Source organism: Paramacrobiotus metropolitanus, unplaced genomic scaffold (assembly GCF_019649055.1).
Source record: "Paramacrobiotus metropolitanus isolate TYO unplaced genomic scaffold, Prichtersi_v1.0 Parri_scaffold0000024, whole genome shotgun sequence".
NCBI lineage: Eukaryota > Metazoa > Tardigrada > Eutardigrada > Parachela > Macrobiotidae > Paramacrobiotus > Paramacrobiotus metropolitanus.
This window is the reverse complement of record NW_026570244.1, coordinates 1,059,682-1,087,614: the sequence shown is the minus strand read 5'-3', so window position 1 is coordinate 1,087,614 and position 27,933 is coordinate 1,059,682. Positions and strand designations below refer to the sequence as shown.

At 51.4% G+C, this 27,933-nt stretch overlaps 4 protein-coding genes across 6 annotated transcripts; 3 read left to right on the top strand and 1 right to left on the bottom strand.

The window, feature by feature from the left end:
* The first annotated feature begins 33 nt into the window (after positions 1-33).
* LOC129587232 (LIM and SH3 domain protein Lasp-like) lies at positions 34-11,416 on the top strand. 2 transcript variants are annotated; one of them, XM_055480869.1, is made up of 11 exons: positions 34-640; positions 1,890-2,183; positions 4,406-4,500; positions 8,440-8,524; positions 8,587-8,683; positions 8,746-8,976; positions 9,050-9,187; positions 9,245-9,412; positions 9,472-10,229; positions 10,365-10,464; positions 10,708-11,416. In XM_055480869.1, exons 2-11 carry the CDS (start codon positions 2,100-2,102, stop codon positions 10,782-10,784), a joined length of 1,833 nt encoding a protein of 610 aa, XP_055336844.1. In that variant the 5' UTR covers positions 34-640; positions 1,890-2,099; the 3' UTR covers positions 10,785-11,416. The 2 variants fall into 2 exon arrangements, with proteins under 2 accessions (XP_055336844.1, XP_055336845.1); XM_055480870.1 differs by lacking the exons at positions 34-640; positions 9,050-9,187 and having other exon boundaries at positions 1,629-2,183.
* LOC129587233 (alpha-(1,3)-fucosyltransferase C-like) lies at positions 4,459-7,846 on the bottom strand. Its single transcript, XM_055480871.1, is given in 5 exon segments — positions 4,459-5,026; positions 5,028-5,222; positions 5,461-5,947; positions 6,206-6,663; positions 7,434-7,846. Coding segments are annotated over 4 exon segments (1,254 nt in total). The 5' UTR covers positions 6,610-6,663; positions 7,434-7,846; the 3' UTR covers positions 4,459-4,858.
* Positions 11,417-12,904: 1,488 nt separating the features above from the next.
* On the top strand, positions 12,905-27,404 carry LOC129587255 (uncharacterized). The gene is made up of 6 exons (XM_055480894.1): positions 12,905-13,253; positions 13,544-14,000; positions 14,050-14,072; positions 24,454-24,559; positions 24,650-25,459; positions 26,328-27,404. Exons 1-6 carry the CDS (start codon positions 12,905-12,907, stop codon positions 26,449-26,451), a joined length of 1,869 nt encoding a protein of 622 aa, XP_055336869.1. The 3' UTR covers positions 26,452-27,404.
* Positions 14,504-23,721, top strand: LOC129587324 (uncharacterized). Of its 2 annotated transcripts, XM_055481020.1 has the most exons (3): positions 14,504-15,162; positions 21,873-22,097; positions 22,399-23,721. In XM_055481020.1, exons 2-3 carry the CDS (start codon positions 21,977-21,979, stop codon positions 23,712-23,714), a joined length of 1,437 nt encoding a protein of 478 aa, XP_055336995.1. In that variant the 5' UTR covers positions 14,504-15,162; positions 21,873-21,976; the 3' UTR covers positions 23,715-23,721. The 2 variants fall into 2 exon arrangements, with proteins under 2 accessions (XP_055336995.1, XP_055336996.1); XM_055481021.1 differs by lacking the exon at positions 21,873-22,097.
* Positions 27,405-27,933: the final 529 nt, after the last annotated feature.

Sequence of the window (27,933 nt, the reverse complement as noted above, 5' to 3'; positions counted from 1 at the left end):
GAATGTGTGTTTATTGCCGTGTTTGCCAGCGTGCACACTTGTAAGACGTTTTTTCAAGGTGGCTTCAGCGTGTTTTTCTTTGGCGACGAGCTGATGATAATCATAAATTCATCATGATAATCAGTTGAATGTGTTGTTTACGTTGTGCTGTCGAGGCAATAATAATCGTGTCAATCGCGCTCCACGTTCGCACTGATGTTGCCAGATCGATGGGGAATTGGTGTTGAATCTGTTGATCCGTGTATTGTATTCCGTGGCAGCATGACAAGAAGCGTGTTGTGGAGTGCAGGGTTCTCGATGCAGAGGAAGAGCGCAAGTTGATCATTGGGAGTGGATCTGCGTTATTATCTTGTTGTTTGGCCCTTTGGGCCTCCATCCGTCTGCGCTGCGTGGCTGGCCGTTGAGATCTAGAGTTGGCCTGGTCCTGGTGTTCGTGCAGAGCCCAGCGCAGTGTAATTTCCACTGGGGGAGGGATTCAGTCTTTGTCTGTTGGCTGCTTTGGAGCTGAGCAGTGCAGACTGCAGGTTAATCCGATTGATATTATCCCGTGTGACGACTGCAGGTGGTGGATCCCGTCTTCCCCCGTCCTGCGACAAGCAACTGTGCAACTGCCAGCTATCCGATCCGGCCACAAGAGCAGGTACGTCGCAAAAGCGGGAGACTGGGAAGGTGAACGGGAAAGCGTTGGGGCTTGCGCTGTCTGTCATACAGTGACGACTCGTCATTGAATGACTAGCTAGCTGCGAACAGCTAAGGTAAATGAACACCACTGTCATCACTTGGAGGGTCGGTCGTGGACTTGGGACGGATGGTCCTGTTGGTCCCTATCAGTGCCAGCTAGTTCATTGTCTGGCCTTTCGTCGAGCGTAGAGTGCGTGCGATAGCATCAGTGAGTCAGCGGCATGGGTACGGTGCAGACTGCAGACTGCGTTAACGTTGCGTCTCAACGCGTATACAAGCTGTTGCCTGTTGAGCTAGCTGTAGATTGTGCAACACCGCTGGACAGAGCAGGGAGCGGGGACGCAGGGCGGCGTCGCTGCACGCCACGGCGGTCTGCTGGCAGTTGGCCAGCCGCCGCAGCCGGAGGGGTGGCTGTTGCGGCTGGATTATGACCAACGAGGTGCGTACTCGTAGTGACTGCGTACCCATGCAGATGATGCAGTTGGGCAGGGGATACTGCGTCCCGTCCCGTCCCGTCCCGTCCTCCCTCCCGAGTCCCGCTCCCGACCATTCCCTGGGACCGCTGTCCTGACCGCGTCGCCGGCCGGAGCGGCACCCGCTCCCGCTCCTGCTTCAGCCGTCATGTACGAGTACAGCGCAGCAACACGGGCAGCCATCTCCGCCTCCCCTCGTTGTGCTGTTGTGCAGTAGCCACCGACGGGCAGCTGGTATGTGGCAACAGTGAAAAGCGCGCTGAAACAACGGCGAGCGCCTGCATTGTTGCTGCATTTCCGGTCCACGCTTATGCTCATCGCGCCAAGTTGCCAACTGACAGTTACGTTACGTGCCCAGATAAGCCGTACAGTCAACTTCACCCGGCTTGGCTTATGCCTTATGGCTTATACTGGAAGTGCCTTCAAATCTGTAGATGCCTGCATAAGCATTCGACTGTTTCATCAGCTGTACGCTACGCACTACACTACACACCGTACACGCTCAGCTAAAATGTCTTAAAATATGCAGGCTCACGTTGGCGGTAGCAGCTAAGCAGCGCCTTGAAATTGAGCGGAAAGCGGGCATACACATTACACACGGGCACACCAGCACAGTCAAGTGCAGGCGCAGGCACAGTAGTCAGTCGTGTTGCTAAAATTACATTACTCGCTCGACAAGTGCAGCTGTGCCGTTGTGTATCGCGCTGATCAGTACAGCGTTCCTTGCCGTTGCAGTTACGCCTCCTCTGCCCACTGGCCGGCATCCCGCCTTCCCGTTCCCGTTCCCGCGGCCGCCCGTCATCCCTTCCTTCCCCTTTGCAGCGTGGGATACCGCCATTGCAGTTGTCCTAGCTGCGTTCATCTGATCCCTGCTGAAGTGGATTTGTTGTAGCGGGATTTATTTGTATTTCCCTTGCGGACTATCTTTTTCTCCCGGCCGCCACGATGAGCAACATGAACGCGCCGAAACCCTGCGCCAAGTGCGACGGCAAAGTCTATCCTCTGGAGCAGCTCAAATGTCTCGACAAGGTACGCTATTAACGTTGGCTACTGGGGCATTAAGTGTCCAGTATCAGGCTGAGTATTTCTCGGGTTGTGGTGCTTTTTCTGTTTTTCTTTTTAAAAGACTGCGTGACCTGTTCAATTCGGTTTCGGTTAGTCGGCTTTGTTTGTGGGTAGCGTGGGAATGTGGCGGGGAGTGAAGCGGGGCGGTCGTGTTGTTTGTTTAGCGTCTTGCTGTCTTAACTGGGCCACCTGCGGCTGCCGTTGAGCGTCTTGACTGCCAGGTAGACTGCCACTGCGCAGTCCGCTGATTAATTCCCCGCTTAAACTTGAACCGCGCCGGCCTTTGACGACGCTCTCACCGTCAAGTGCCCGCTCGTGCCGCGCTGCCACTTGACTACTCACCCGCTACACGCCGCTCGCTCCCACAAACCTTCCATTCATTTCTTAACCTTTTTTTTTAAATTAGAAAATGTAACATATTTATTATTGGAAAATTTTGTAAGAAACATTTCTGACGAAAACTCTTCTTGAGAAATAATTCGGCAGCTCGAATATTCTGTTTCGTAATCGGTATACCGCATCAGCGCATCGGTGGTTTATGGGAAAATTGACGAGGCGGGCAACGGTGTTGTTGGGTGCATTTCCGGTTGCGCGTTGTGCCGCTTCGATGGCAGCATTGTGCTGCCGCATCTTTGCCGCTCGCCGTGAAATTCTTCGCCTATTCGAGGCACAAATTATTTCCGTCCGCACAAGGACTAAATTTGAATCATCGGCGGGTTATTTTGGCGATGAGCACAAGTATCACTTGTGTATTTGCCGGTGACGCTGTCTTCTGTGAGACACAGAACGCCAGCGTAGCCGACGAGATAGGCGATTATGCGCGGCTCGTAAAAGCGCCGCGCTGTTGACCGTTAAGCCATTAAACTGCATCAGGCCGGGCGCTTTACGAGCCGGCTCATTGCGGCGGCATAAAATGCCCCGTCTTTCGTTTTCACGCTAAAACGACGACCCACGCAGACACAACAAAAGCGGCTCGAAGGCCTTCGCACGGCGCTGCGCCGTGCATTGTGACGCGCACCGGAAGTGAGTGTCCGCGCTGTGTGTGTGCGGGGAAAGGTTAGGTTGGCGCGGGGGAAGCAGCGCCGCCCGCTCGGCGGTCGGCCGTTCCCGGTGTGCACATGCCGTTGACAATCTCTCTGGGAGTGAGTGTTGTTGGGGGCCGAAAATAGCCCGCCGCAAATGTCAGGCCTGAGTCATCCGTGTTGTGCTCTGGAGCGCAGCACAAGCCGCGCACAGTGTAGCCGCAACTATAAACAGTGCAGTTGCTTTTTATTTACAATTATGCAGGCTCAGGCCGGCTGCAGTCGGTAGCGTGTACTTATTCGGCGTTAACGCAGAGTGGAAACAGCACCGGGGGGAAGAGCGCACACATGTGTATACAGCAGTGTGTACGTTGCATATACAGTCATACAGATACAGCAGCTGAGCCGTTTAGCTAAGACGCCGGTGGAGGCTGGGAGCTGATCTGGTCATACAAGGCAAAAACTAATAATAATGTTGCAGTCACTCTCACGGCAGCGTTAGCGCGCCGGCTGGGACGGTGTTTGCTGTTGTGAGGCGATTAGTGGATGAGGATGATTGATCTGCAGCTATGCCTATGCTAGCACTGTACTGCCGCTCGAGCACAAACACGCAGTCAGCCAGATTTGGCACCGGCTACTGCTTACGCGCCGTCTCGCGTTTTCAGCAAATATCAACACGTTCATCCGTTGCTTGCTTACCGAAAATGCACACGGGCGCTCACATGATAGCGTCTATTTATTTCCAATTTAATTGTAATTACCGGCAACGTTCTGGTCAGCCCAACAAAACGTCGGTCGGTGTGTGCCGATTGACGAGTTGAAACCATTTCCGGTGAAGAATTTAGCCAAGATTTTACGCAGTTGTACTACGAGAATTTTGCCCATAAATCATATGAAAAATACAGAATAAACCGGAATAAATAAAAATTAATTTTCGAAAATAGGGAATGATTTGTTTGGTAAGATTGGCATAGTGTCACGCAAAACAGGCAAGCGTGCAAGTATGCGGAAGGCGTGTAACTAGTGACTTCCGCTGGCCGGAAGTGCGCAGCTTTCCGCTTCTATGACGGTGACGCCGAGTCGCGCAGTGTATGTGTGTGATTCTCTTCGTAAAATAAACTAGAGGAGCTGCGTTATTTAAGTGATGTGTTGCATTGTTGACAGATCTGGCACAAAGGATGCTTCAAGTGCACGGAGTGCGCCATGCCGCTGAGCATGAAGAACTACAAGGGCTACAACAAGTTCCCCTACTGCGACGCGTAAGTCCCATTGACAAATACAAACCACCATTAGCGTAATTAATGGCAGCGCAAAACGTGTACGCATGATGTGCCGTGAATCTCGTTCAATCCATTGTAAAACTCTTAATCAACGACGCTGCACGGCAACAGCGGCGCAGTCAGCCGCGCCGGTACACAGGAAGAATCGCGATTATAAAAGCAATTTCTACGAGCATTTGTAAACGGAGAAAATACAGGGAAGATTAGCCCAACTAGCGCGTCAACAAGAGCTTGTCCAGCGCGGTGGGAGTACGAGAGAGGCAGAGAAAAGAGGCCGGCAAGGCGAGGCAAGGCACGGAGGTCGATTGCTTCGATTCGGGGAGTTATCACAGCGGATTCAGTCCGTCGTTGTCCAGGTGCCGTTGCGGATGCGGCCGCGCCGGCACTGCGCCTCGGCGTGCCACCACTGCAGCAGGTCGGGGTAGAAGGAGGTGGGCTGGCGGCCGGCCTGGGCGTGGCCGTGGCCGTGGCCGTTCAGCCGGTCGCACAGCTGGCACAGGTGGCCCCGAGTACACGCCGCGCCGCTCCACCTTGAGGCGCGCCTTCCACGCGAAGTAGGCGTTGTAGGCCGCGGGGTTGCTGTCCAGGAAGAGCAGGTAGTCCGCCAGGGCCTTGACGCTGGGGAAGTCGCGCACGTCGATGTAGGAGCCGGCGGGCGCGTGCACGCTGCTGTAGTTGGCGCCGCTCAACACCACCGGCACCTGCACCCACAAAATAATTACTGCACAATTTAAAAAACTACATAATTAAAATATAACTACTGGAAAGTTAAATATAAACAGTAAGCCATTAATTAAAATAAAATTACTGGACAGCTGAATAGAAAAATAAAACTATCAATTAAAATAAAAACTAAATAAAATTACAGGAAAAATAAATAAAAAAGGACTAGAATTTAAAATGGAAATTTCTGTATAGTTAGGGCAATTTGTGACGTACCACGATCTGTTGCATGGGATTGAAGAATTTCTCGGTGATGTAGTCGCGGCACAGCATCGACTCGAAAGACAGATAAAATTTGTAACGTTCCGTCAACAGCTGGTTGCAGTCTTTAACGGTGGCGTTGGGGCAGCGCAGGTTGCCGCAGGCCCCGTAGATATCCACCGGCAGGTACTTTTGCAGCTCGCGGACATAGTCCAGCCGGCCGGACTTGGCCTGGCAGTTGCTGGCGAACCAGGCGACGAGGTGCGTCTTGCCGCGGGTGTAGTCCTCGTACAGCGGCGCCGGCGGGCTGCTGGCGGTCTCATCGTCGACGTAGTAGGGGCGGATCAATCCGTAGCCGATGGGAATGTCCGAGTCCTGCCGGTAGGTCATGGTCAGGTTGAACTGGTTATTCAGCTGCGCGAAGACGGCGGCGTCGCGGTTGTCGCCGGTCAGCTGCGCCGGCTCCAGCATGTAGAAGACCCACAACTGGCGGGCGTGGCGTCTGCAAAAGGCGATTATGTCGGTACTGACAGGCGGATGAGTATTGTGATTGTAAAAAGTGGATGGGTGATTAGGAGCGTCCCGCGGGAGGACGTCAGCTCCCGCGGGATACGAGACAGATCATGTTACGCATCTGCTCACGCTCACACAACCGACAATCACGACGGGCTGCGTTGTGGTGCCAAGCCGAGCTCATGTTACACGCTTTTAGCCTACTTTCCCGTGTATCTCTTGACGGATATTCAATATGTTGACTAACCGTTTGGGGAAGAAGTGGGAGAGGTCGTTGATGCGGCGCAGATAGAAGGCGTTGACCAGGACGGCGTCGGCCAGCTTCCAGGCGTTGGGCTCGGAGGTGAGGTCGCAGCCGCAGGGCAGCCGTTTCCTGACGATCTCGGCGCGCTCGCGGTAGGGTTTGTAGTCGAGTAAACGGCTCTGGCGGTCCCACACCAGGATGATGGGGGCGGGCCGCGGCGCGGCGAGGGGGTGGAGCATGCTGTGCAGGCCGTGGGAGCTGAGGAGCAGGATGAGGAGGACGAAGAGGCCCAGCACGAGGAGCACGACGTAGCAGTGGCGCCGCACGCGGGCCATGTCGCCGTCGGGGTCCGGCGCTTGGAAGCGGCCGCCCACCGGCGACAGCGAGTGGTAGGGCAGGCTGCGCATCGGGGAAAAGGACGACTCGATGTCCTATCGGCTATCGGTAATCGTTAGATGCGTCTGCAATGAGGAGAGCGATGGGAATGAGTGCTGCTGCCTGGCTGCGCTGAGCGCTCATTTAGTCAGCCACTCGGCTGCGTATCAACTGTATTTAAGTGGATCTATAATCTGCAGTTATGTAGCTAAGACGGCGCTTGACAGTAGAGAGATACAGAACAGTGTGTGTGTGTGGGATGTCGATTGGGAGAGCGAGCGTTGCGTCCGTGTGGCAAGTGACAGACAGGCCGGCGCATAGCGTACAGTTATTAACTGGGGAATGCCGGGCGAGAGAGGCTGTCATTGGGGGCAGCAGCGGATGTCCGTAATTGCGCCTGCATACATAATCGCAGTGCAGATTCAGGCTGAGGCAGGGAATGGGAACAGGACGGCGCATCAGCAGGCAGTTGGACGGGCAGGAAGAAATCCAATAAGATCATTAGGCGTAAAGGCAGTGTGTGTGCTGCGGCAGCGCTGGCATATCCCGCGGCTGGTTGAGCACAGTTGCAGCAGTGAAGGGAGCAGGTCGGCTGGAATGCATTCCCTGCTTAGCGCTGATTGTTGCCGCTTTAATGCCTGCCTGCCCCCGCTGCAACGGCAATCCCTCCGTCCAGCCAGCCTGGACGGAGCGAGCGTCGCCAGCGGATAACTGGCGGGCATCATGTGGTTGCTGTATGCGCGCTGGCAAGGCGATTAGCAGCCACACACACACACACACACACACACAGGTCCCTCGGTATGCGTGCGCCTCATCCTACCACACAGTCACGGTACAGGGCTCGTTGCTCTCTTACCTGTCGCGTCACACTCCTTCATCCCGTCGCCATAACACTGTCCCGTGCCGTCGCCACGGAACGCCGACCAAAGCAGTTGGCCAGCGCTGGCACCTGTTGCTTGTTACCCGGACACGATACAGATTGCACGCGATCGCCCCCAAACGGAAGACGCGGTACGGTGATAGCGTGCGGTAGGTGCGCAGGCGCTGAGAGACACCAACTACATGAAGAAATAAATTCACCAATTCCGATTGCGCTGTCTACGCTACCATCGCTGCCTGCCACAAATCGTCTTCCCTCGTTGTTAATAACGTGGTAGAAGTGACGAAGGGGAAAAGGAAATACGAGAAGTGCAGTAAAAGTGGAGGATATGCTTGGAAAGCTTAACGATAAACTTGGCTGGTCGATGTTGACTGCTGCAGCTGAAATAAAATGTTGTTGACACAGCCCGATTTGTCGGCTGTGGCAGACTGGCAGCGGCTGTAACGTTTAACGACTCGCGCTCGGAATCGCCAAACGAGTCTGTTAACGTGCCGTGACTCGCTTTACGCCTTGTACAACACCCTTTCGACGCGGTAGCGTCACGAACGATCAATCACAGTGCGTAGCGAGGCGGGCGTGGTCGGACGGCGGCTGGTTCGTAACTGCGTATCACGCATGGGCAAAGGAAAGTGGTCGCTACCGCTGAGCGGTAGCGACGGCGACAAGAATGACTTGATTAATTTTACTTTTGCGTCAGTTATCTGTATTAATTTAGTACCTTTTATTTTTCTCTGAAATTCGGCGTAACTATTGGCTTTCTAATAGTCATCGTCTCATGAAATAGTCAGGCTAATCATTGCTTGATATGAAGGAGAATCAAGATGACACGAATGCGTGCTTAATAATTGCCGGTCATGCGTTGCTGCGGTATATACAGTATCTATCTGTAGTGATAGGACAGTAATCGCTGCAGGTTATACCATAGGTCACAGGAAGCGGAATTTCTTATCGGTCCAGCCGGATGACTGGTGTGCATTTGTAGGCACGTGCCGAAGCCGTCCTTCACAACCATCACGGACACGCCGGAGAATCGCCGGCTGGCGGAGAACACGGCCAACCAGAGCGGCGTACGTGCGCCTTCAAACAAATTAAACTAGCGACGGTGCGTAAGGACAGGCGCGTGTTACAGGTGCTGTACCACGCGGACTTCGAGAAGACCCGCGGCAAGTACACGACGGTGGCCGACGACCCGGAGACGCTGCGCCTCATGCAGAACGCCAGCACCGGTAGGCGCGTGACCTTGACCTTCTTCCTTATATCGCGCAGTGCAGCTGCTTGTCTGCTTTAGTGTCCAACATCGGCTACCACGGGCTGCACGACCAGAAGCAGGAGATGGAGAACCAGCGCGGCCGCAGCGACGGCGGCTACGCGGATCCTTCCCAACAACAGCAGAGCTACGTCTCCAACATCGGTCAACAGAACCCGGGCCAGGCGGAGGAGCCGCGCGCCACCATCGAGTACCAGCACGCCGCCACGCCCAAGATGTGGCAGAACGGCTTCCCGCCCATGCAGCCGCCAGGTACGTCAACTAACCTGTTTTCAACCCGCACGAATTAACCGCTCGAACCCGCATGTTAACCCCGCCCCCGCAGGTGCCAAAACCCCGCCTAACAAGACTAACCCGCCCCCGCGCACTGACAGCACGTCGCGCTCTGGTCCACCGCAACCGCAGCCGCTGACCGCCTCCAACAGCCTGAATAAAGCGCCCTCCGCGGCGTACGGCGTGCTGTGTACGTCACGTGCGTAGCGACACGCTTTCACAGTAATCACGGGAGTTGTCGTTGCAGCGGCGCAGGCCGCCAAGCCCAAAGTCGGCTCGCTGGCCGACTACGACCCCCTGGGCGAGGGCGGCCGGGGCGGTGGGATCCCGCCGGCCTACAATCCCCAACCACCGCAGCAACAACAACAACAGGCGCCGCCACAGCAGCCGGCATATAATCCGCAACAGCAACAAGGTACCGGTTGTCTAATCTTCCTGCGAATAAGTTGTGTATTGTGTATACGAATCAAACAGGACCGCGACCGGCGTATCAGCCGCAACCGCCGTCATACCAGCAGTACGGCCAGCAACAACCGGCGCCGGCTAGCCAACCCTGGCAACAACAGCAGCGCGGCGGTCCCGCTCAGCCGCAACAGCAGCAGTCCTGGCAACCGCCGCAACCAGCGTACGGCCAGCCGCCGCAGCCGCAGTACAACCAGAACCCGAACCAGTACAATCCGTCGCCGCAGCCCCAACAGCCGGCGCAGCGCCCGGCCTTCCAGAGCCAGCAGTCCGGTCCGAAGCCCTACAGCCCGCAGCCGCAACCCCAGTCCCAACCGACCTACCAGCCGGCATCCCAACCGCTGTCCCCCGGAGCCGGCTACTCGCCTGCCTACCCCCAACAACCGCCCTCGCAACAGCAGCAGCAACAGCGCCCGGGACAGTACGGGGCCGCGCAGCCGTTCGGCGGCTCGCAGCCCACGCAGCCGAGCTACGGAGGGTATGGGCAGCAGCCGCCGGCGCCGGTGTCGCAGCCGGCCTATTCCTCGCCCAGCCAGCATCAGCCGCAACAGCAGCAATACGGCCGACCGCAGCAGCAGGCGCCGGCGTCGCAGAGCGTCACCTGGCCGCCGAAACAGGCGGAGCCGGTGAATAAAGGCGCGATGCCATGGCAGCAGTCGGCGGGCGCTGTGCCGGCCGGTTACGAGGCGCACCGCACCACCACGACAACGACGACCTACACGACGCAGCAGCAACGACCCGCCGGACCGGCCGCTGCCCTCAAACCATCGGTACAGCATTTATTCGAATGTTATTCACTAATTTACTCAGTAGATCATCGTTGGTTGAAGTATTTTCGGAATTTATTACTGGAAACTGAGCCTGGCATTCTTCCGTGGTTTTGATGTATTGGTGAACGTTTGCAGAAGACGTACAAAGCCATGTACGACTACAATGCCGGCGACGTGGACGAGGTCAGCTTCCGCGACGGCGACTTCATCATCAACGTCCAGCCCATCGATGCCGGTCAGTGCGAATTGATCATCCACTCGCAGAATCCAACGTTGTAGCTATAATAATCATAATTGGAACAGTACAGTAATCAAACATTAATAACTGCATAACCATTCATCATTTTTATATAATAAGAAGAATAACCAAAATAGGGATGTAATAAAAATAATAGTGATGACAAGGGTATAGGAGAATAATAAAACTATAGATAATTCTACTGGAAAGAGAAATACTGATGAATTATAGTCAATGCAGGCTGGATGATCGGGACGGTGCAGCGGACGGGGAAGAGCGGCATGCTGCCGGCCAACTACGTCACGCCGGTCAATTAGCGCAACGGAAGGATCTTCCTTCCCCATCGCTTGTCTCACTCAAGTCGGCACGTGCCATTCTGACATGCAGCGCCAAGCAGCCAATGACAGACAGTAGCAGATGGACAAAATAGTAATATAAAGTGTAGATGAATACGGTCTTCTTTCTAATGCCGTCAGCTGGTATCAGCTGGTGGAATCGTCTGTTGCGTGCATGTTGTGTTTGTACTTAATCTCTCATTCTTACCTTTGCCTTCGACTTGACGTTGCTCCGCAGTCCGGACGCATTTTCTTTCTACTGTCACTTGTACTCCCTTTTACACACCGTTTACTGGATCGGTTTTTAGCTGTTTTTATTCGTCGGTTGTCTTCTTCCAGAGTTTTATCCTGGCGAAAGCTGGCTTTTATTGGCTTTTACTGTTTTGACAGACGACTTTTTTTCTGCCTTCTCCAGGCCTGTGTATCTGTAGATAGTTATAGCGGGCTGGTTAATGTTAATAATCTGTTTTGCTGGTGAATCTGATCCATGTGTAGATCTGTTGTGCCTAGTGCGCGATTTCTCTTTTATGCCGTCTGCATCATGAGTCCATGACATCGGCATTCACTAATAAAAATCAAGGAGATAGACAAGTATCTGTCTTCTCTGTACGCAACGCACGCAACTCCGAGACAGCTGTGTTACCGCTCACAGTTTACGCTTTTACTTTTCAGAAATGTAAATGAAAATGACAATTCACAAGATGATAAGAAATAATTAAAACCTATAATCTACCGATACTCGTCGTCGTATGAATATGAATGTAATTAGTGTACAATACACCTGCGCAGGCGAATTCTTATATATTATTATTAAATATGAATGTTAGTTATTACGCGTTTCACTATCAAGGAGCCGACGACTTCTTAGGGCGGATGCACTGTTCACTGTACAGTCGGGGAATTCGTTGAGCAGGCGGCAGTCACGTTCGGAAGGTTATCTGTGTTTACGTTTTTGTCGTTTTAGCAGTGAGTCGTGATCTGGAAATTTGTGATTTTAGATTATTGCGCGCTTGGCCAGCTAGTTCGATACATCTCTAGCAAGTGCACCGTATCGTTTACGGGACCGTGATAATGTGAGAATTATGTGTCTCAGCCTTTATTGTCCTGTGGTTGGTACAATTCAAATCTCAAGATCGTCAATACGAGGATGCGCGCAGTCGCGTTCAAGTAAAAAAACTCATACTGTGGCAAGGAAAAAATAGAGGGAAAATAGCGAGAAAAGGGGTACAGAAAAGTTGTAGATTTATTGGCCGTTCGGTAGCTGTGCAGGCCAAGACTGCTTAATGATGACTCTGTTGTGAGTTGCGGCTCGCGGCTACAGTATAATGATAGTAAATCTGCGCTGCCACGCCGCTCCAGGGCGGTTGGGTGCTAGTAGCTCTTGTAGCCGGGAAGTGTATCAAGTATTCAAGTGGTCAGTGTTCAAGTGGTCCTGGCTGGCACTGGCTGCTAGCCTGCTTCCACACCCACAGCAACGTGTGCTTCTAGTTCTGGTAATCAGCACGCGTTCGCAAACCGTGCGTGCTGCTGCGATAAGCACTTGGGTTACAAACTGTTGATACGATCATACAATTAATTATTATTATGGTGTTTAACAAACTTACAACGTGCATTGCAACATTTGTGATTTGTGAGTTTTGTATTTACTGTACTTGATACCTAAATAATGACTAATAATATTTTTGTATTCTATTACAAATTACAATGATGATGATATTGAGTAAGTATTTACTATCGAACGATATTCGTATCACTATCGTTTGTTGGTTTCTGATCTGTCAGCATACGTCTGATCAAGTTTATTTTCACGACGGTATCGAGTATTTTATGATAAAATTGTTTGGCTTTAATAATGACCAACAGCCGGACTTCCACTTTTGCCATAAATGTGGCGAAATTAGGTTGGGCCATGGGTTCTAACGATATTACGCCCCTGAGTTTGGTCTTTAGTTTGTGATCAACGATTCTTTGCCATCTTTGCCATCTGCGTTGAGGGCTGAAGGGCAGATCGGTACGTCGACGACTGGGTTATCACTAATCAGGGGAAAGCTGAGAAACGTTGTTGGACTGCTCTCTCTTGGCAGCTGAGTCAGAGTGCGTTCATGGAGTTGGCAGTGGCGTTGCCTCGGTTTCGTCGCCTGTTGGCCTCGGTTTGCGAGCAGGGAGGATGGATGAGCTACCAGAACACGGTGACGGTGTTAAGGGAGGATGGCGCGTGGTGGCTGGGCTGCATTCAGGACTTCAACGAGCACAGCGTCCTGGTCCACTTCAACGCCAGCACCGTGCCGCCCGGCTGGATCCCGGCGGGCCGGGTGTGGCCGCACTTCTCCCTCGACTCCCGGCACACTTATCGCTGTGCGCAGCCCGGCATGCGGGTGTACGTGACGCTGCGCGACGAAGACCACGGGCCCTTCCGCTTCCGCCCGGCCACCTGGCTCGACTCCGGCTCGGGTAAGTAATAATTTATTACGAATGCGCACCAGGTGCACACTGCACACTGCACCGACTAGCGCTTGTTGTTGGCCACATCAGTCCCCCGAGCGAGCGCAAATACCACTGGAGACGGAATTACTGCTCGGTCACGGGTACTGAAAATTTTAATGCTGGCCTTACCATGGTCAGTCCAGCCGACTGACTCTAGCGCAGTTTTGTTTGACACCTCCACGCAAGTTTGTAGTACAGTATATATTCTCCGCCGCTTCGCAATGACAGTGGCGCAACGTACGCTCGTTCTGCTGCAGACTGCCGCATGCACTACATCGTCCTTGACGACGTGGACAGCGCGGGAGCGGTGGTTATGCGCGTGGAAGCAGTTGACTTTTGCCAGGTGTCTTCGTCGCTGCCGCCCAGCGAGATGAACCTGGCCCCGCCCACATATGGCGACTCGCTAACCGGTCAAGCCAATTGGACGTGCTACGGCACGTACTACACCAAAATGCTGTTCACGCTGCCGGGGGCGCAGCTCCTGTTGCGCGAAGCAGCCGATGCGAGACGCATTATTCAGCGGCTGCGGCAGGGCATCTTCATGCTGGGCTACACCACCCCCGACCAGTGCCGCTTCCACCTGCACACCGCCAGCGACTGCTGCATGGTCATTTTCCACACCTATGGCTTGCGTCTGAACTGTGACACGGAGCAGGAAAGTGTCGACAGGCTGCAGCGGGCGCTACAAACGCATATCGCCCATTTGGCCAGCGGGCGCGGCATGCCGGCGCCGCTGACCGACCCACCGCCACGGCCTGGGGAGAGAGAGCGCCTGCAGCAGTGCGGGTTAGTACGACGAATGCATTCTTTCGATGGTATTAGTATGTATCATTGTGATGAGTACATGTACTTCCAGGACCTACTGTACTGTATACTGTACTGTATACAGGTCTTATATACGACACTCGAGCAGTACGAGATGACGTAGATGAAGTAGACGAGGCAGTTTAATACTGCGGTAGTGGAGAAAACGACTTCGTTTTACGACCTTTTCAAGTTTCAGATTCGTTGACATTCATTGAGTTTGAAGGATACATTGTACTTGTTTCTTATCCTTACCAAAATCTATTGTGGAACATGAGTTTACACAGTGCAAACTGGAAAAAGTTATAATGCACTGTATTGTTCCATGCAGTGGCATGCACGTTGTGTTGCAGCCTTTGCTGCATTAACGTTCTGCTTATTACGCCTTTACACAGTAGGTCTTGGTATTGTAACGAGAGCAATCGAATGACCGCCTTGTTTACAGTGTTGTTGGTTTTCTTTACTGTTCATTGGTTGTTGTTCTCACCGTGTAACTGAGTGATTCATCCTTCTTTTTCTCTACACTTTTACCGGGTAAATGTCTAAGAGAATGGAACACACTTTTCATAAGCGAATCCTCTGAATGGATGCTTGCCACGCTTGCCTAGCTTGCCCCGCTTGCCCTGCTTGTACACTTGTTGATTAAATGCTTGGAAACGACGTTGTTTTGTTTGACTCCTCGGGATGATGCACCCATCATCCCGCTCGTCATTGTCACTGTAAATCCACTTCCGATTCACTGCTGAGCTCACGCCCGGCAGTGCCGACATTTCCATCAACAGCCGACACAACATCGTGGTACGGTCAACACGCCAACCCACTAGAACGCCGGCATAACCGCCCGCGTTACATGGCGCTCCTGGGTTAAAACCAGCCCGGAAGCTTCACATCGCAACCATTCCCACCATCCCCACTCGCTCCACCGACTCTCCTTGTAGCCGGATCAAGGCAGCCAAGCGCCTGAATTGCCCGGCCCACAGAAGCACTCCAAAGAGGAGCGTTCGCCCATTCCATACCGGACCGGAAATCCCGTCCTACCTGCAGCATTACAAGATTCCACGACTGCAGTTAGGTGAGTAACGATACTATTATTCTGTTTTGTCGAAGTTTCTCTTTCTACTGTATCTTAACTGAATGCAAGCACTGCAATCTACGTGCGCGTAATTAATTACAGTTCATCTTGATTAACCGTTTAATGGCGACTTGACTGGCGCAGATAGCCACATAGGTAGTACACCTTCGCTGTTTTCTGCCAGAGCATCTCACTTCAGTAGTTTTTCGAGAACGTTATTGAATTTGCCGGCACGGCACCACAGTTTGGTTCTCTGTATTCTGTCCCTTACACTACGTCTGTCACATTTGCTTTGTCTTGCAACTTTCACATTCCAGTAGTCTATCGTTTTGGCGCCGATTTGAACTGAGATCAAACCCATTAGCTGTCACGCTCCGCGTACGCAATGGAATCTTTAAAGCAAGAACTTAATGCTGCATTCACTCGGATTGCAGTACGTGACATTTGTCGAAATCTCAATGTGCAAATCTCTGCAAAAGACACCAAGGCCAAAATGATAAACGCGCTCGCTGCACATATGTTTGTAAACCACATTACTGTGGATCAGCTCCAGCGCTCCCGGTCTCCGTCTGCTGATGAGTCAGCTGCGCCGGCTGTGAACACTGTACAGAGCAACGCCGCATCGGCCACACGTTTGCACACTCAGAGAGACAGCCTACAAGCACAGGCGACTGCAGCGCGTACTGAAGGCGCTCAATGCAGTTCCAGACCGCACGTCTCACAGTACCCTTCACATATTCCAGATTTCGATCTGGACACAGTCGACGCAAGTACAGGCAACTTCCGAGACATCCGAACACTATATCGCCGCATAGGTGAATCGCTGCCAGAACACTTGCTTGAGGATCTCGACAATTTGTTGAACCTCTCGCATGCTGAATCAATCAGCCAGTTCCGTCAGCAAACAGGGCGCACACAAGCCGGTACACACAGACTTTCCCGCGCAGCATCGCCCGCTGTTGTACATGGTGGGCCTAATGCACGCATTCGTTCACCAGGCGTCCAAGTGCATGAGCGGCTTACAGCACAGCCATCCGCAAACACTGTTCAACCGGCAGCGCACAACGCCTCTATACAGGCAGAACGTATAGATCACAACAACCTCGCCGATCTTTTACGCAGTTTAAGGCTAGATTCTAATAACAATAATTCGCGGCTGAACGCAAAAGATTTTAAGATCGAAATTTTTAATAATAAGCCAGAATACACTATTACTGCTTTCTTCCAGCAGTTTGATCGCGCAGCTGATACTCTTGGTTGGGACAACGAACGCAAAGTGAAAATGCTACCTAACTATCTCGGTGAAGCACCACGACGCTATTTCGAAGGGCTGTGGCCAGTTAATAAGCTGTACTCGTATGATCAGTGGAAATCAGTTTTAGTTGAGCGCTTACCAGAAGATTACGAAATGATTAAACGCCTTGAGTTGTCGAAGAAAGTTTTCAAAAGGGCATGGACGTCAACCAGTTTCTGGACGAAATGCAGGTACTTTTTCAGGAGATTGATGCACTCATGCCTGAAAAGTATAAAATTGCGGAAATAAATCGCGCGTTTTCTGATGTTCCTGAGTACCGCAAGTTTTTGGCTATCACAAAGACCAGCACGGTTAGTGATATTCGTTCTGTTCTTACTAAACTCGCTGTCGTTGACCGCAATGACGCTGCCGGATCTGAATCGAACCCGATAGAAGTGAAACATTACAGTGAACGTGGTGCACCGCACCGGTATAGCACTACCCAGAGCTCTCGCTCGCCTGGCCCGTACCGATCGCGCAGCCCGCCCCCTTATCGTCGCAGCGCAGAGCAAGGTAGCCAGTATGGTGACCGCAGCCGCTATCGCCACCCCAGCAACGGTCGCCCGGATGATCGCGACTGGCGCCGGCGTGATGATTCTCGTGACCGCTTCCGCTCTCTCGCAGCCGTGACCCAGCCGATACACGTCAACGGCACAACGAACAAAGCGATACAGCAGATCGATACCGCTCGGTAAGCCGCAGTCGGGATGACACTCGGTACAGTGCACCTGGCCGCACCGGATATCGTTCACCGAGCGCCGATCGCTTTGGTCAGCGTGGTCGCAGCTCAGACATCGCCAACAGTACAGTGATCGTTCACCACGCGAGCACCGCAATGAACGATCAGACCGTACTGGTGGCCGCGAGCGCCGGTCATCCCGAGATGAACCAAAGCGAATACCGCCGAAGTTCATCGATTTTGATAGCTACCGCTTGGACAATGGCAAAATCTTTTGCCCCAAGTGTCACGATTTTATTCACTCGTACACGGAGTGCACACAAGCTGCTCCGGACGATAAGTTTCGCATTGAACGTATCTGCCCTCAAGATGTGAAGCGTAAGGTACAACGCGAATACGATGAGTATATACAACATCGCGTTGCACAACAGGGCAATGCGTTCTGGGCAACCGCCCAGGGAAAAGAATGAGGCCTTACGATAAAGGAGGTCCGTATGGCCGCAGCTATCATCCTCCTAAATTTTACTCGATTACTGAAGTTCATACATTCGATGTTCAAATGAAAAGTGAAACAATACCCATGCTGCCAGGCACGACCAGCCCGTACGCTGGCCTTCCAATGCCTCAGACTGTTCGTCCAGCTTACATTCCCTTGAACATCAACGGTTACAATTTAGAAGTACTTATTGATACTGGTGCCGGCACTAGCATAATGTCTGAACCCGTTGCTGCACACCTCAAGCTTCCGTTTCGCAGATTTGTAAAAGGTGCACCTAAACTCCAATTTGCGACCATTTCCGATCGATTTACAGCACGTGAATCGTATTTCGCAGAGATTACAATTAACCTGACGCATCGAACAATCAAACATTTAATGTTCATAGTTTGTGGTATGCCGAACGACATGATAATTCTTGGTAACGATTTTCTGAAAGAACATGATATATGGATTAGCTGTCGTAACGGTATCCTATGTTTCGAAGACGTGTTGCCGACTCGTAAAGTACATAAATTATTATCGCGTGAACCTATCGTATCAGACGTACAGGATATGCTGGTGGCTGACACCTTGATTCCGCGTACTCGTTTTGTGCAGCAGCACCGTCTCGACGTTTGCGGCGTAAATTCTGCGGACATGCGACTGAGGCGTACCCTCCCCACGGTTGTCGAGCTGCCGCCTTCAGAGCCACTAACGCCACTGGCCTCCCTTTCTGTGTGTCCCGCGCAGTCGACAGCACCACGCACTGCGCCGGGCACTGTACTTTCCAGCATGGCCACGGGGTCACTTCCGCCATCAGCCACCGTCCCTCTACGCGTCTACAGTACAACGCAAACATGCAATTCTGTTCAGTACACATCGGTCAGCACACAAACAGACTTTATCGCAGGCCCACTCTCCGATACTCCGTGTGAACGAGCACCGGTCACACTGTCGCGCACACCCTTTGCACTAAGTGCAGATTCCCTCCATTCTGTGCCCTGCAGGTTTGGTGGCGCAGCATCAACCGATGCGCTCCCGGTCGGTAATAATTACAGTACCGATGTCAGGTCGACAGCCAGTGCACCTGCTGCACCGGACACTGACAAGCCGTCGGTCATTGTTCGGCTGCCACCCCCGGACGCAGAATGCGAGTGTAATAGCGCCGTGACTACTACATCAACTTCCCTTTCAACGTGCGCTGACCCCGCAGCACATGCACTATGCTGCTTATGTCCAGTTGAAGCACCAGTCAACGCTGCTTGCTATGTTCAGCCGTCCACACTGCTGTCGCATGCAGCCTCTCCGACAGAATCGTCGACCGCAACCAGCGAGCACCGCACGTTGCCCGTCAGTTCGGCGTCCTCCTTGACGGCTGATCAGCACACCCCGTCGATGCCCCAGCAGCTGCCTGTTGATCCCCTACCGTTTTCCTCTCAGTACGAGTCTGACACACTCCCAGTCTGTCCCCCGGCGTCTCCCGGCACAACCATATCCGACGTCGCGCCTGTGACATGGTTCCGTTCTGGTATACGGCTACAGTCTGCAACTGTCTTACCCTCTAAGCACGGCACCGTTCTCAACGTCATCGCACCCGACTCGTACAGCGGCGACGTTATGATAACCGGTAACAAAACGTTGCTAACGAATTCTCTTGTAGCCGTCCCTAATTCACTGACCACCGCTCGCAATGGTTACCTGTCAGTCATGATCACAAACTTTTCTGATAAGCCAGTACGGCTCAAGAAAGGTGTGATAGTCGGATACATGGAACCTGTCGATACCATTATAGAAGTACCTGTACATAATGTGGAAACCGCGCAGATGACCGATGCCGATCGTACAGAGCTAAACAGTCACATCCGCGCAATGAAGTTTAGCAACCGTTTAAGTACCGAACAGCGCAACACTCTTGTTCGAATGCTCGTAAAATATCACCGCATATTTCCAAACAAAAATCGTCCCCTCGGTGAATGTGGTAAAGTGCAACACGAGATCGATACCGGCCATCATCAGCCGATAAAGAAATTACCCTATCGTACATCGTATGCACAACGCATACAGATACAAACTCAAGTACAGGAAATGCTCGATCAAAATATCATACGCCCCTCGACTTCGCCGTGGGCGTGTCCTGTCGTATTAGTCCGTCGAAAAGACCCTAGCGCTACCGCCAGATTTTGCTGCGACTTTCGTGCACTCAACGCCATCACCGGCCGACCCATGTGGCCACTGCCACGGGTGGACGATGCTATTTCGTGTTTTGGGACGTCGAAATTCTTTTCCAGTCTTGACTTTAACTCAGGGTTCTGGCAAATACCCCTTGCCGATAACGCCATACCGAAGGCGTCGTTCGTTACCCAAGACGGGCAGTACGAATTCCTTCGTATGCCGTTCGGGTTAAACGGAGCTCCCGCCACCTTCCAGCGCGCTATGGACAGTGTACTAGCGCACCTTAAATGGCAAGGTGTAATATGTTATATTGATGATGTACTTGTGGGTGGTGAAACCTTTGAGGCTCACTGCAAACTGCTTGAGCAAGTACTGCACGCAGTCAGCGCCGCAGGGTTTACGATCTCTCCCAAGAAATGTGAGTTCGGGTTCAACGAAATAAAATTCTTAGGGCACATTATCGGCGCGTCTGGAATAAAACCCGATCCCGCAAAAGTCAGCGCAGTTGCAGATTTTCCCACGCCTAAAACATCTCGAGACATTAAATCGTTTATCGGTGCTCTCGGATATTACCGTCAATTTATCCATAATTTTTCGTCCGTCTCCGCCCCGTTAATTAAGCTTACGCGAAAAGATGTACCATTTACATGGGATTCTGAACAGCAAGTATCGTTTGATGCACTCAAACGTTGTCTCGTCACTGCACCGGTTTTGAAGTCCTTTGATCACCGTTTGAAAACGCAAATTAAGACTGACGCGTCCGGCGTCGGCGTCGGTGCCATCCTTGAACAAGAGCATGCCGACGGATGGCATGTTGTGGCGTATGCAAGTAAAATGCTTGATAAACATCAAATGAATTATCCTACGTCTGAGAAGGAGCTGTACGCAATCGTATTCGCCATAAAGAAGTTCAAGCATTATCTGGCTGGTCAACACTTTGTCGTCATAAGTGACCATGCAGCACTACAGTATCTGTTAAACTTAAAAGAGCCACAAGGTCGCCTAAACCGCTGGGCGTTGTTACTGCAAGAGTTTGATTTCAAAGTACAGTACCGCAAAGGTAGACTACATCAGGACGCTGACCTGCTTAGCCGCAACCCTTTCGAGCCGACAAGCACTGTCGACGACTGCGATATCCCGTTGTATAGTGTTCAGCCGCTCAGTAGTCAACAGTACTTGTTTCAACAGCAAGATGCAGATGAATTTTGCAGTCACATAAAGAAACTGCTGTCCAACACTGAGTACTATGCAGCTGCACGCCGTAATACTCGTAAGATGGCACATAACTTCCGTATTGTCGCCGGCATACTGTACAAGTTGCGGATGAGAAAAGGAAAGCAAGCACTGCTGATTTGTTTACCGCGTAGCATGCGTGCCGAAGTACTCTATGCATGTCACGATGCCCCATTCAGTGCTCACTGTGCATTCGCCCGCACCTGGCATTCTGTAGCACAACGTTACTACTGGCCCCATATGTTCCATTATGTTAAAAACTATTGCGAAGCATGCGAGCAATGCCAAAAACGTCATTATGCTAACGTCCCTGCTTCCGGTTACCTAGAGCAGACGAAACAATATGACCTATTACAGTCATGGTCCATTGACCACCTTGGCCCCTTTCACCAGTCTCCCCAGGGCAACGCACACATTATTGTCGCAGTTGAAAATGTCTCCCGGTATGTTGTCACTCAATCCGTCAAGACAACCGGAAACGATGAAACCGCACAGTTTATTATCAATCGCATTATTTTACCGTTCGGTCCGCCTACACACTTTACTTGCGATCGTGGTTCTGCATATACCAGCAAAGTCATTGAGAAAATTGCACAAATTCTGGATATTAAAATGCACTTTACGACAGCGCATCATCCGCAGTCCAATGCACTGGCGGAGCGCATGATGCGTTTCCTCGCTGAGAAACTAACGATGTACGTTAATAAGGAGCAAAATAACTGGGAAAACTATCTCCCTTACATTACGTTTGCGTATAACACTACGAAGCACAGTACAACATTAGTCGAACCGTATTTCCTGCTGTATGGAGTTAAACCCCGGCTCCTTGTTGATTCGATCTACGCTAATTTTAGTGCCCAGCAAGACACCAACACGTCTCTACGCGAGTATATACAAGAAATGCGTACAAAATGGCAACACGCCGTGGAATTCGCAAAAGTAATGACGGACATCACCCATGCTCGCAATACACAGCAATACGATGCGCATAAGCAAGACATCACGTTTAAACCTGGCGATTCAGTTTACGTACGAGATGAAGCAAGAGAAATTGGACGCACTGAAAAGTTATCTAATAAGTACAAAGGACCGTACACAGTTACTAATGTACAAGAAGATGGCAATATCGAAATTAAGTGTGATAATCCCGGCACCCGAAAGAAACTTGTTGATACAGTACACGCTTCCAAGTTAAAGTCATATAAGAAGTATGATCCCGATGTCCAGTCTAGCCGGGACGAGTACCTTAAGAGACTGAGACCGCGTTCCTAACATGCACTGTTTCTGTACTCGTATGTACTGTATATAACATTATAGGTTAACGTACTTGTATAGTTTTCGCTATGCACTAGCAACATAATAGATGTCGTCTTCTTATAGCAATGGACACTGTCGTTACTGCACAAGCTGATCAAGCAGCATCCGAGCCAGTACCGCAAAGCACTTCTACTGACTCGTCGCACGCAGATCACGAAGAAGCTACTGATACTGAACAAGACGTTCTTCAAATGGATGGCTACGACGACGGTAGTTTTGATGCGCCTGAAGAACATCACACGCCTTTGCCAACTGACGAGCTCGCACATGAGCTGCACACAGTCGCTCCACCACCACGTCGTGTTGTGTTGGAAGATGAAGACGTCGCGCATGCAGAGGATGACACCGCGGACTACCACGGTCAATCAATGCAGTTCACTTCCGCCAACCGCAGTAAGCACCGTTTCCGTAAGGGGCAACAGCAGCACGCACAGCGCCCTTCACACATTAATGTTGTTCAGCGGCAGCCGCCGAACGCTGCCGCTTCGCACGCGCCATCCCGCCCCGCTAAAGGCACACCCGCCAGACCACCACCAGATAATATCCGGTATTTCTATACCGGCCCCCGTCAGCGCGCCGATGACCCACAGAGTCAACTTGACAATCCTTACATCGGACAGCACGTCAAAACGTCAGACTACACTAAACACATTAGAAGTCTTAATCATGCCATTAATACTGGTCAGTACGCTCGACCGCCTCGCACACAGGCCGAGCACAATATGCAAGTCGCTGAGCACCGCCTCTTGGAAAGCACTTCCTCCTTTCTGACAAGTTTACGCGACAACGTTAATAATCTGAATGACAACAAGTACTGTTCGTTTCCTGTGCCCATGTGTACCGTCTTGAGCCCCCACTATTTCCAATCTTGGCGTTTTGACAAGTTCAGCAGATCACCGTGGATCAAATACCCTTCTGACGACAACACATGGCGATACGAGCACCGCACCGGCTTTGTGTACCGCTATGATCGTAACAACAATCGTTTCGTACAAACCGAACAGTCTCCGCGTTACTTTAACCCTTATCGTTACTTCCCCATTGATCTGCCATTCTGGCCAAGTGAAATCATGTGGGATGGTACGTATTCTCCTGAAGGCCGCAACGATGCACTCGATATGTGGCACGCGTATGACGACAACAGAGCACGCAAACTGAATGTACCCATTTGCAATCAAGTACTGCCATTTGTGGAACTACCGGACGTCGCCCTTGGTCAGCATATGAACCGAGATGTTGCATCAATCCTGGACAAGCGAGGAATTCCTAACTACAGCGAATCGGACATCTACCGGATGCCTCAGCCTACCGTGAGGGACCCAAATCAGCGGATCCGTGAGTTGGAGGACAAGCTGGCCTACTACGAAAGTCTCCATTAACCGGACCTTCTGCTCCGCTGCCATCATCACCTTTAATAGTACACACCGTACCGTGGCGCCGCACCAGTCCCTTCCCTCCGGACACGCCATGCAAGCACAACCAGTATTTAACCGCATTTAACCATTTTCATTTTCCTTCTTAAATTTCCTTTCTTTTGTATTGTCTTGATGAGACAGGTATATCTCATCGCTACCGTGAGGGATGTGAGCAATCGAATGACCGCCTTGTTTACAGTGTTGTTGGTTTTCTTTACTGTTCATTGGTTGTTGTTCTCACCGTGTAACTGAGTGATTCATCCTTCTTTTTCTCTACACTTTACCGGGTAAATGTCTAAGAGAATGGAACACACTTTTCATAAGCGAATCCTCTGAATGGATGCTTGCCACGCTTGCCTAGCTTGCCCTTGCCCTGCTTGTACACTTGTTGATTAAAATGCTTGGAAACGACGTTGTTTTGTTTGACTCCTCGGGATGATGCACCCATCATCCGCTCGTCATGTCACTGTAAATCCACTTCCGATTCACTGCTGAGCTCACGCCCGGCAGTGCCGACATTTCCATCAACAGCCGACACAACATCGTGGTACGGTCAACACGCCAACCCACTAGAACGCCGGCATAACCGCCCGCGTTACAGTATTCTATGAATAGTCAGCACAGACGTTACTGAAGAGTTAGGTGCATAATTCTCTACTGATCCCGCAGCATCGTTAATACATGTTCTTCTATACATGCACAGACGACGAGCAAGTTGCGGAAGATGTGGGCATCCAGCATTTACCCCACTGCATTCTGTCGGAGGCATTCTCCCACCTGGAGCTGCACACCCAGGCCAACGTACGCAGGTAATGCAATGCCGAGTGCCGACTGTCTTTGTTTTCCACGCTTTCCGTCGGAGTATCTCGTGCAGCGGTGACCGCATGTTCTTATTGCAGAGTGTGCGCCTTATGGCAGCTTCTCACTGTCCGCCGCACGCTGGAGCACGTCACGCTGACCTTTGCCGCCTGCACCAGCAGCTACCGCAATACGTGTGCGGAGGAATCCTGCAGCAGCACTGGCGCTGAATGGGATGGCAACGAAGAGTACTGCTTCCGCGTGGCAGCCTTACTGAACCGGCACGTCACGTCCACCACGAAAAGCCTGACCGTCAGCGGCACGAACTGGTGCCGGCACAATGCCGAATTCCTCCTCAGCTTTCTCACCATCCGCCACATCCGGCTGCCCTTGATCATCGTCAGGGATTTCACCAATGACAACTTCGCCTACACGGTCCGTTCGCACCGGTTTCACTATGCAGAAGTTATATACAAGCCGGCCAGCCAGCTGTGGGAGGTGTGCGAAGCCGTGCTGCTGCTCAATGGACGCGTCAGCTGGATCTTCCGCCATGCGATGGGCGGGATATTCCTCTCTCCTGGGTCGGAATTGCCGCCGTTGCCGGTGCAGGAGCAAGAGCTGATGAATCCGTATCTGCGGGCGGGCACGCGCCCCTTGAGTCTGTGTCTGCCGGCCAAGACCGCGCCGCTGGTGCTCAGCGTCGACGCCCTGCAGATCGCCATCCCCCGGGTGCGGTTGCCGTGGAGGCAGGGCTATGAGCCCGTGCTCAGTCGGCTCATGTGGGCCGTCAACGAGAACTGCCCGCCGGTGGCGGAGGCCGTGTACGACAAAATGAAGGCCGTGCACGCGCGCTGGGTGCGGACGCTGGTTTATCCGGAAGAGTGGGAGACTATTCGCTGTTTTCTACACATGTAAGTGTCTCCCGCACGTTGCTTTGACTGTTGACTGCACATTTCCTCGACCGCATGCGCTGGCAACGGGCTCTGTAGTCCGTGGTTGACAAGTCCATCTGACCAGGGCACATTTTCCGGGTGTAAATTCAAAAAATCTCATTTCTTATAAAAGCATAGTATACTACCGTAGTATGCTTATTATTATTATTCCATCTGCTATGGTCCATGGGCGTGGCCAAAATAGAATTTAACAATAAATTCTACTTTATGCTTTAGCCTATGGGCAGTGCACGGTATTGTACGTTAATACGTTATCGAAAAATTTGGACAGGACCAGTTTAACTTAAGAACTCGCTCGAAACTTTTGTCTGTTGATTTCAAGATGTTTATTCAAAAGTTTATTCAAAACTTTTATCTGTGGACGTCAAAAAGATGCTCCACGATGTCCACAGATACATTACATAGTGGATGTAACAGTTTTATGAAGTGCGCTGTGACCATTATTCACAGTTTCTGGAGAATGGAGATGGTGCAGTTTACACTTACTTTTTTCCGTAGAAAAGGATTTGCACTGCTCTTTATTTTGATTTGTTGGACGAGTACTTAAACTGGCCTCGTACAGGTTGTTCAGTAACGGTACAACGTATGATGCGGTGCATTACCCATAGCCATAGGCAACAGCATAGTGTAGAATTTATTGTTAAATTCTATTTTGGCCACGCCCGTGGACCATAGCAGATGGAATAATTTTTCTAAACATACTAAACTATCTTAATTTTTCTAAACATACTTTCTAAACTATCTTTTTGCAAGAGATGAGATTCTTTTGAATTTACACCCGGAAGAAGTATTTGCCCTGGTGAGCAGTATTTGCTTGTTATTGCAGGTATAATGGATTCTCTGCAGATGGTGCCATGCGGACGTGGACCGGCGTAGACCTGCGGGCGATGGACGTTGGTCAGCTGAGCAAACTGGCCGTGCTGGGCCTCAGCGAAGTGTTCGGTGTGTGATCCTCTGATAATGGGCTAGGATGGTTATTCTGAGACGGCCAAAGTGCGGCGCCGGGCAGTGTTCCCGCCCAGCGCGGTTGGAGATGAACGCGTGGCCGGCCAACGCCACCGGCAGGACGGTTGGCTGACATTGCGCCACGCCGACTATGATGTGGCTGCTCAGCACATGATATCGTGCTTCACAGTTGACTGGCAGTATCCATCAATGATCAAGCTGCGATCTCTCAACATATTATCCGGAATTCGAAATTCCTCTAGATAGTTTTTTATTATTATTATTCTTAGTTTTTATTCGCTTCAGTGCAGACATACTGCGAAACTGGCGCTCGCTGCCAGCGGAGGAGGCCCACCGCTACTGGGCGGTGCTCAGGGCTGTACTCGCACTGAGTCTGGCTCACTCAGCTGACGGCCACTGTAATTATAAGCAGCGGTGTGTTTTGCTTGACCGCAGCACCGACCGGTGCAGTCCCGCCTGGCATCTGCCGCCGGAGCTGGACAACGACGACGGACCGGAGTAGGCTGTTCCGGAGGCGGAGATGCGTCTCAGTCCGCTGACCATCCGCTGACCATCCGCTGACCATCCTGGTCATCCACAGCACTCACCTGTGGGCCAGTCAGTAATGGTGCTAGTGCTCGCGCAACCTCTGGACTGTATTTCACTTATCCCATAGTCCATACTGTATATCAATCTCGCCTTACCTTGGCAGCATTAGGCCATTAGCAGCGTCCCCGAGCAGGATAGCATTGAAGGAGTGTTTTTGCTTTAAAATTCGTTTGTTTTAGTACTCATTTTGTACTTACATGTGATACGCATTAAAGGTCAGTTTCTCTTAGCAGCGTTCTGCTGGATTTTGCCCGATTGACCGGACTCAGTAGCGTTTAATTAAAATCGGTACATGTACATACGGTATAATTATATCTGTACAGCCAGACCTATGATAAAGTTGCTTGTCTTTTACCGGTATTCGGGCTATGTACACGTTCTGCGGCTTCGGTCAAACGTTGAAATTAAAAAACGAACCTCCTGCATTAAAAATATCAAGTCTTGTAATTAAGTTTACGTTTTCAAATTCGTACGAACCGCATATAAACAGGCTATGGCCGATGGAAAAAACTGCATTCAACTGCACAGTGCACAGTACTTATGTATTTTTGCTCTTGTATCAGCTTGTGGAGAGAATTACCGGAAAATGGCCTTCCCTGCAAATTATTCCCGATTATTCACCTTAAATTATTCAAGGACAATCCACGATAACGTTCCCGTTTTTCAACTGTTGCGAATCTGAATCTGTGTGATTTTGGTGTGAATTTCAGAACACCGATATGATTGTTCCAGTCTTCCAGATAATTGTGTATTTTAAGTATCTGTACTTGTCGGAGAGTGCTTAATGAACACCAGAACTGATGATTTGTTTCTTGCGATGCTTGACAATCGCCAAAGCCATGAACTGTCAACAACCATTCGCAAATCCTGCACAATTC

What these genes read in the sequence shown, in the direction of transcription:
- LOC129587232 (XM_055480869.1), top strand. Translation starts at nt 2,100, where the DNA reads ATGAGCAACATGAACGCGCCGAAACCCTGCGCCAAGTGCGACGGCAAA. An exon ending in CATGCAGAACGCCAGCACCG is followed by an intron (nt 8,684 to 8,745) that starts GTAGGCGCGTGA and finishes TGTCTGCTTTAG; the next exon opens with TGTCCAACATCGGCTACCAC. An exon ending in CCGCTGCCCTCAAACCATCG is followed by an intron (nt 10,230 to 10,364) that starts GTACAGCATTTA and finishes GAACGTTTGCAG; the next exon opens with AAGACGTACAAAGCCATGTA.
- LOC129587255 (XM_055480894.1), top strand. Translation starts at nt 12,905, where the DNA reads ATGGAGTTGGCAGTGGCGTTGCCTCGGTTTCGTCGCCTGTTGGCCTCG. An exon ending in ATCGCCCATTTGGCCAGCGG is followed by an intron (nt 14,001 to 14,049) that starts GCGCGGCATGCC and finishes CGGCCTGGGGAG; the next exon opens with AGAGAGCGCCTGCAGCAGTG. An exon ending in ACCCAGGCCAACGTACGCAG is followed by an intron (nt 24,560 to 24,649) that starts GTAATGCAATGC and finishes TTCTTATTGCAG; the next exon opens with AGTGTGCGCCTTATGGCAGC.
- LOC129587324 (XM_055481020.1), top strand. Translation starts at nt 21,977, where the DNA reads ATGCTCGCAATACACAGCAATACGATGCGCATAAGCAAGACATCACGT. An exon ending in ACTGAAAAGTTATCTAATAA is followed by an intron (nt 22,098 to 22,398) that starts GTACAAAGGACC and finishes GTCTTCTTATAG; the next exon opens with CAATGGACACTGTCGTTACT.